Source organism: Glycine soja, chromosome 16, assembly GCF_004193775.1.
Source record: "Glycine soja cultivar W05 chromosome 16, ASM419377v2, whole genome shotgun sequence".
NCBI lineage: Eukaryota > Viridiplantae > Streptophyta > Magnoliopsida > Fabales > Fabaceae > Glycine > Glycine soja.
Window position 1 is genome coordinate 18958535 of NC_041017.1, and position 8841 is coordinate 18967375.

Below are 8841 nucleotides of genomic sequence, written 5' to 3' on the forward strand. Positions count from 1 at the left end.
CAGAACATGCAGTTTCAGCAAGAGACCAGAGCCTCCATTCAGAGCTTAACCAATCAGATGGGACAATTGGCTACCCAATTGAATCAACAACAGTCCCAGAATTCTGACAAGCTGCCTTCTCAAGCTGTCCAAAATCCCAAAAATGTCAGTGCCATTTCATTGAGGTCGGGAAAGCAGTGTCAAGGACCTCAACCCGTAGCACCTTCCTCATCTGCAAATGAACCTGCCAAACTTCACTCTATTCCAGAAAAAGGTGATGACAAAAATTTACCTAACAATTTCTGTGCAGGTGAATCTTCTTCCACAGGTAATTCTGATTTGCAGAAGCAGCACATTCCCCCTCTTCCATTCCCTCCAAGAGCAGTTTCCAACAAAAAAATGGAAGAGGCAGAGAAAGAGATCTTGGAAACGTTTAGAAAAGTAGAGGTAAACATACCTCTATTGGATGCAATAAAGCAAATTCCAAGATATGCCAAATTCTTGAAGGAGCTGTGCACTAATAAGCGGAAGCTTAAAGGAAGTGAACGAATTAGCATGGGCAGAAATGTCTCCGCATTGATTGGTAAATCTGTTCCTCAAATTCCTGAAAAATGCAAAGATCCAGGTACATTCAGCATACCTTGTATTATAGGGAATAGTAAGTTTGACAATGCCATGCTAGATTTAGGAGCCTCTGTTAGTGTTATGCCTCTGTCGATTTTTAATTCTCTATCTCTAGGTCCCTTGCAGTCAACTGATGTGGTAATTCATTTAGCTAATAGAAGTGTTTCCTATCCTGTTGGTTTCATAAAAGATGTCTTAGTTAGAGTTGGTGAACTAATTTTCCCTGTTGATTTTTATATTTTGAATATGGAAGATGGATTTTCTCAAGGATCAGTTCCCATCATTCTAGGCAGACCCTTTATGAAAACTGCTAGAACTAAGATAGATGTTTATGCAGGCACACTGTCCATGGAGTTTGGTGATATAACTGTTCATTTTAATATTCTGGATGCTATGAAATACCCATCTGAAGATCTTTCTGTATTTCGTGCTGAAATAATTGACCATGTTGTTGATGAATACATGACTGATCTTTATTCTAATCTGCATGCCTCTCACTCTTCATGCATTGAGTCTGAAATTGTACTTGATCATATGTCTGAATTTGATGCTGAGAGAGAATCTGAGAGTGATATTGATTGCATGTCTGATGGTGGTGTTTTACCTCTCGAGATTGATTTTATAGAGTCAGATAGGACTAACCATGTTACAGGAAGTAAACATACCTCTGACTTTCTTTATGAGGTAAAGGCTGAGAAACCATCTCCTTCTACCACTGTCCAGCCGACCACACCAGAATTGAAGCCTCTGCCATCAAATTTAAAATACGCTTACTTGGATGATAGCAAGAGTTTTCCAGTGATTATATCTGCCTCCCTTGCTGATGAGCAAGAGGAGAAGTTGTTGTCAGTTCTCAAGAAGCATAAGAAGGCTATAGGCTGGACCCTGGCGGACATTCCTGGTATTAGCCCATCCACATGTATGCATCGAATAAATTTAGAGGATGGAGCTAAACCAGTAAGGCAACCACAGAGAAGACTCAACCCGGTGATTCTTGATGTAGTGAAGAAGGAGATAACCAAGCTTTTGCAAGCTGGAATCATTTATCCTATCTCCGATAGCCAATGGGTGAGTCCCGTCCAGGTAGTCCCGAAGAAGACTGGCCTCACAGTGATCAGAAATGAGAAGGAGGAGTTGATTCCTACTCGGGTGCAGAACAGTTGGAGAGTCTGCATTGACTATAGGAGGCTGAACCAGGTTACCAAAAAGGACCATTTTCCCCTGCCATTCATTGACCAGATGCTTGAACGCCTGGCAGGTAAATCCCACTACTGTTTCCTTGATGGTTTTTCTGGTTATATGCAAATTACTATTGCTCCTGAGGATCAGGAAAAGACCACATTCACCTGCCCCTTCGGCACTTTTGCTTATAGGAGGATGCCTTTCGGCCTGTGCAATGCCCCTGGTACCTTCCAGCGGTGCATGATTAGTATTTTCAGTGATTTTTTAGAAAATTGCATAGAGGTGTTTATGGATGATTTCACTGTATATGGATCCTCTTTTGATGGTTGTTTGAATAGTTTGGAAAAAGTTTTGAATAGATGCATTGAAACTAACCTTGTTCTAAATTTTGAAAAATGTCATTTTATGGTTGAGCAAGGTATAGTTTTAGGCCACATTATTTCCAATAAGGGTATTGAAGTAGATCCTGCAAAAATTTCTGTTATTTCACAATTGCCTTACCCCTCTTGTGTGCGAAAGGTGCGATCTTTTCTTGGTCATGCAGGATTCTACAGGCGCTTTATAAGGGATTTTAGCAAAGTAGCCCTTCCACTGTCCAACTTGTTGCAAAAGGAGGTGGAGTTTGACTTTAATGACAGATGCAAAGAGGCTTTTGATTGCCTCAAAAGAGCGTTGACTACCACCCCCATCATCCAAGCACCCGATTGGACAGCCCCTTTTGAGCTTATGTGTGATGCATCAAATTATGCATTGGGGGCTGTCCTTGCTCAGAAAATTGATAAATTGCCCAGGGTGATATATTATGCTTCTAGGACTTTAGATGCTGCCCAAGCAAATTATACTACTACTGAGAAAGAGCTTCTAGCCATAGTTTTTGCTCTTGAAAAATTTCGATCTTATTTGCTTGGTACTCGCATTATTGTTTATACTGACCATGCAGCTCTAAAGTACTTGTTGAAGAAGGCTGATTCTAAGCCTAGGTTGATCCGATGGATGCTCTGGCTCCAAGAGTTTGACTTGGAGATCCGTGATAGGAGCGGAGCACAAAATCTAGTTGTTGATCATTTGAGTCGGATCGAACGTGTCTCTGATGCAGATTCACCTATTCGGGATAATTTCCCGAATGATCATTTGTATATATTGTATAGTATTTCTGACTCTCTTTCTACTCCCTGGTTTGCTAACATTGTCAATTATTTAGTTGCCTCTGTTTTTCCTCCCTTAGCATCTAAGGCCCAAAAAGATAAAATTAAAAGTGATGCTAAGCATTTTATTTGGGATGACCCCTACTTGTGGAAATTGTGCAGTGATCAGGTCATTAGACGGTGCATTCCAAATCATGAGACTGACTCAGTCCTGCAGTTCTGTCATTCTTCCGCACCGGGAGGTCATCTGGGTGTTCAAAGGACAGCTCACAAAGTGCTTGATTGTGGTTTTTATTGGCCCACCATCTTTAAAGATGCGTGGAAGATCTGCAGCACTTGTGAGCAGTGTCAGAGAGCAGGAAATACACTTACATGGCGACAACAAATGCCTCAGCAACCTATGCTATTCTGTGAGGTGTTTGATGTCTGGGGTATAGATTTCATGGGTCCTTTTCCTGTCTCTTTTGGTTATGTTTACATTCTCCTTGCAGTTGACTATGTTTCAAAATGGGTGGAAGCCAAGCCCACTAGAACTAATGATGCTAAAGTTGTCGCAGACTTTGTCAGGTCTAATCTGTTTTGCAGGTTTGGAGTACCTAAAGCAATTGTTAGTGATCAAGGAACCCATTTTTGCAACAGGACAATGCATGCCCTGCTTAAAAAGTACGGGGTGGTACACAGGGTATCCACACCATACCACCCCCAGACCAATGGACAGACAGAAATTTCTAACCGAGAAATCAAGCGAATTTTAGAGAAGATTGTGCAGCCAAGCAGGAAAGATTGGAGTACCAGGCTTGATGATGCTCTCTGGGCACATCGGACTGCCTACAAAGCACCCATAGGAATGTCTCCTTATCAGGTTGTCTTTGGAAAGGCATGTCATCTTCCAGTGGAAATTGAGCACAAAGCTTACTGGGCAGTGAAGACTTGCAACTTCTCTATGGATCAAGCTGGTGAGGAAAGAAAGTTGCAACTGAGTGAGTTAGATGAAATCCGCCTAGAAGCCTACGAGAACGCCAAGTTCTACAAAGAAAAGACCAAGAAGTTCCATGATAGCATGATAGTTAAAAAAGACTTCGTGGTTGGGCAAAAAGTGTTATTGTATAATTCTAGGCTTGGACTCATGAGTGGTAAGTTGAGGTCTAAGTGGATTGGTCCTTTTGTTGTTACTAATGTTTTTCCTTATGGTACAGTTGAGATCAAAAGCGACTCCACAAACAAGAGCTTTAAGGTCAACGAACATCGACTTAAGTCATTCCTCACGAACCCTTCTTTAGTGGACGTAGTGGTGGAAGAGACTTCCTTACTCCACCCTACTCTTCCTCCACCATGACTTAGGGAGTTTTTCTTTTCCTATCTCCTTCTTTGCTTTTATTACACTTGTCCGATTCTCTTTGATGATTTAATTGTTTTTAATCTTTTAATTGTGCTACATTGAGGACAATGTGTTGTTTAAGTATGGGGGGGGGAGTGTTCTTTTGATTTTGCTAGTTTTGTTGGTTTTGTTAATTTGTTAGTTGTGTTAATTTGTTAATGTTGTTAGTTTCGTCGGATTTTTAGTTTAATATTTTGGGTCAATTTTGTGTGCACATACGACTTTGCTTGTTTTTCTTTGAATTATAGGATATGTTCAAGAAATGGGTAATTGTTTTGAAAATAAAAGTTCTTGACATTTTGTGACTTGAAATCCTTGATTCTTCTCTACATGTCATGATAGTTTTGAAAGCTCAATTTGAAAGTGATGATTTTACCTTTGTGAGAATTTGAGCCATCCATCATTATAATCATTTGGTGTGTTTTGCCCCATTGATTGCTTGCACAATAGCCTTGGCTTGATTCTTGTTGATGCGTCCTAATTCACATGCATATTTGGAAATTATTAAGGAAATTTTGTTCTTATAAGCTTCTAGCCAAATGGACTTACCTTGAATTAATTCCTTTGATAGCCCTTTTGAGCCTTGTTTCCCTTTCCTTGTTTTGAAGCTCACTACAAGCCTTAAGTGAAAAACCATGATAATACCATATCCTTAAGGAATTTTGGAGCTTTGGAATTGTTTTGGGAATAAGTGTGGGGGGTTTTTGTTTCATTGGACAACTTGTTTTGTTGGCTATGCTTCATGATGTATTTTGGGCCATACTTGATGTACATTGTATATTGGTTAAATGTTGGACATGCTGAATGAAATGTTGTTTCTCAAAGGCTATAGAGTAAAAAAAAAAAATTCGAAAAAAAGAAAAAGAAAAGCAATAAAGTTGAGTGAATAAGATCTTAAATGGCACAAGAATGATGAAACTCTTGGTTCTACTCTTCATGTTTAAATTTTATCTTTATTTTTTTTATTTTCTTATTTTTTCTTAATATGCACTTATTCCCCATTGCTCCTCTATCCCTTTGGGATTTAGCCACTTATTCCATATTTTTCCATACCTTGTCCTTGGCCCCATTACAACCTTAAAAGACCTTTTGATCCTCATGTGCTTGTGTTTATGGGTTGATTGTCAATTTTAGAATCTTGCCAAGTTTATGTGGTGTTTGCTTTCATGGGTGCTTTGAGGGTAAATAGTAGCCTAGACACTTGAGAGATAGAGTGTATATCTTGTGAGGCTTTATCACTTTTCATTCTTGAGCTGATGAACTATTTTGCCATGATTGGGTTGCTTGGATGATTTTCATGAATGTCTTGACTTTTTGGATCTCCTTATGTTAGATGTTACCCATTCCTTTCATTCCTTGATGTTCATTGAGAAATATGTGAATGTTTTTGTTTGTCTCCCTTTGATATCCTTGGATTTTGTTCTTTGTTTCATTTTGCCCAGGAGTGCAAAAGACTAAGTATGGGGGATTTTGATGTGCCATCATTTTCTTCTATTTTCTAAACCCTTTTTGCACCATTTTAATTATTGATTGGTCTTAATTGTCAATTAATTAGGCAGTTTTATTATTTGGGCTCATTTAGCTAATTTGATGTTTTTAATCTAATTTCAGGAATTAATGAAACATTGGGCTTAATCTGGATTTTGGTTGTGGACTTGAAGAGGACAAATAAAACAGCGCTTACCTTAGTTAATTTCTAATTAGGAAATTTCGCAATTTTATTTTATGTTATTCAGTGTTTATTTCGTTTTGGGCCAGAGTATTGTAATAGGGCCCAGTGACTTTGAGTGACTCTTTTTAAATAGCTGCCTTGGGATTCGTGGAGGGCATTCTGTTATGCTATTTTCATTATTCAGAGCTTTGGTTTTAGGTTTTCACGTTTTTCTGTTCCCTTGTTACAATTTTCGTTCTTAATGCAAATTTCCGTTTTCTGCTTCTAATTACGAGTTCATTCGTGCTTCTTCTTCTACTTTCATTTACGTTTCTGTTCATTTACGTTTCTGTTCATTTATGTTTCTGTTTCATGTTTCATTTGCGTTTTCTGTTTGAATCCATGGAAGGCTAGATTTTCTGGTGTTGTTTCCTTTTGAGGACGAAGCCCAACTCTCTTTGAGGTTTCGCTTGTAATGTGGTTTCCTGGCAGTTTCCCTTCACCAGTTATCCCAATTTCGTGAATATTAATCAGTGCACGCTTCGTGTTCGATTAATTGCCTCTGAGCCTAACTTGTGTTCATGCTTAATGGACGAAGGGCTAACTGGTGTACGTGGTGCCTAATCACGTATTGAAAACCCTAAGTTGATTTTCGCTTAGTAAATTGAAATAGGGTTGGATTAAGTGGTTGACTGTTAGGGACGAATTCTCCATAACCCAGGATAAGAGAATGGCTTCTGAATCAGAGGAAACAACCCGTTTTTAATATTAGTAGTTTCGTATTCCAGTTTACTTGTTCTGCTCTTTAATCACAAAACAAACAACCCCCCAATCGTTACTGTTACTGTTACTGCAAGTATATTATGAACATTTGGTTTGTCACTGCTCGTTGGGAAACGACCTAGGATCACTTCCTAGTTACTGCATTTTCATGTTTATTTGATTCGGGTACGACCTCGATCAATATTATAGTATGGTATTTGTATTTGTCATATGGTAAAAGTTTCTTACTAGGAGAATGAGTTTTCCTTTGAGCCATTGCAAAGTCAGAACCAAAGTGTTCAGCACCAATCTTGTAAAGATGCAACTCAGTTAGAATTTTCTGTTGCACATCAAATTGTGGAATCAACTTCTTAATGCACTCAAACAAACCATTGGTGACCTCAAAATCAAACTCCAAGTCAATGTTGTCATAAAAGAACTCTGGATTTAAGAAGTGGGCAGTTGCATGCAATGGCCTATGAAACTGACAATTCCATCTTTTATCAATGATTGCAAACACATCTTTGTACTTGCTTTCATTGCTGTTAAAAGACTTGATAATTGTTTCTTTTGCCTTGTCCATTGCTTCATAAATATAGCCCATGGCTGGTTTCTTTTCACCATCCACAAGACGAAGCACTTTCACAAGTGGAGCCATGACTTTAAGAGTGTAAACCACACTATTCCAAAAAAAAGGCATGAGAACTACCTTTGCAGCTTCTTTTCCCTTAGGCTCCTTAGATAGCTTGTTCAAGGTCTATTCATCAGAAGTAAACATCTTTCTAATTTTTGCTTTCTCTTTGTGGAGCCTTTCCAAGGTTAGATAAGAAGTGGCAAATCTAGTAATAGCATGTCTCACCAATTCCCTCTTGTTTGTAAAATTTCTCAACAAACTTAAGGTACTAGAATGGGCATAGATAAACCCAACTAGATTAATTGCCCTTCTAATTGTCTTCCTTATCAAGGGAAGCTTCCCAATATCTTCAAGCATCAAATCAATACAATGAGCTGCACAAGGAGTCCAATAAATATGTTTCCTTTTCTCCTCCAACAACTTACCCGCTAAAACATAGTTGCTCCCATTATCGGTTACAACTTGAACAACATTCTCTTCTCCAACTTCCTCCACAATGGCATCAAGCAACTCAAAAAGCTTTTCACCTGCCTTTACAAAATCAGAGTCATCAACAGACTTCAAAAACATGGTACCAACTTGAGTGTTAATCAAAAAATTAATGATGCATCTTTGTTTCCGATTAGTCCATGCATCAGACATAATAGTACAACCATACTTGACCCATTGCTCCCTATGGTCTTTCATCAAATTTTCAGTATATTCAACTTCCTTCTTGAGGAGTGGAACTCTGATGTCATGATAGCTAGGAATGGGCAAATGTGGCCCATATTGACCAATGGCTGCAACCATATTCTCAAAGCTTTTCAATTTAATGAGGTTGAATGACAAACCTGCTTGATACCAAAAGCGAGCAATATGTTGATGCACCTTCAATACTTCATTCTTATCCATTGACTCTCTAATGTTCATTTGCCTCAACATCTCCATTTTTCTCCGATTGATTGCATTTTCTAGATTCTTACAAAATTTGTCCATTGGTCCTTTTTTAGTTCCATACTTTGTCTTTGCACTTGCAGCAACATTACAAGAGTCCGCAAACTCATCTTCTTCACTTCCATCACATCCAATTGGTTCACCAAATTCAAAATCTCTTATATTTGTCATATTACTACTGCCAGAAGTACTGTAAGTGGTCCCACTTTTTTTGGTAGCCATATATTCCTTCAACTCTTCGACTACATTTGGTGGAGTTTTCTTGCAAGCTGCAACGTTACTCGACTTCCCAATCAGGTGTTGTTTGGCTCTGGTTATTCCTCCCTTTGTGATTTTTCCACAGAAATTATAAACAATGGTGTTTGTATCTCCTTCCACCGGTGAATGACAATATTTCCAGCCTGAGTTTGCCTTATTTTTCCTCGTTGCACTTGCAATAGCAGCATCGGATGATGGTTCAGCCATTTAAAAGAGGACTGAACAAAAAAAAATTGTGGTGTCAAATAGAAAAAAAAATTAAAAATGGGACTGTCGAAAGTAAAAAGAGGTG

General features: G+C 38.6%; 1 protein-coding gene across 1 annotated transcript; it reads right to left on the reverse strand.

Moving 5' to 3' along the window:
• Positions 1-7478: 7478 nt before the first annotated feature.
• On the reverse strand, positions 7479-8756 carry LOC114389832. Its single transcript, XM_028350558.1, has one exon. It carries the CDS (start codon positions 8754-8756, stop codon positions 7479-7481), a length of 1278 nt encoding a protein of 425 aa, XP_028206359.1.
• Between the last annotated feature and the right edge of the window lie 85 nt (positions 8757-8841).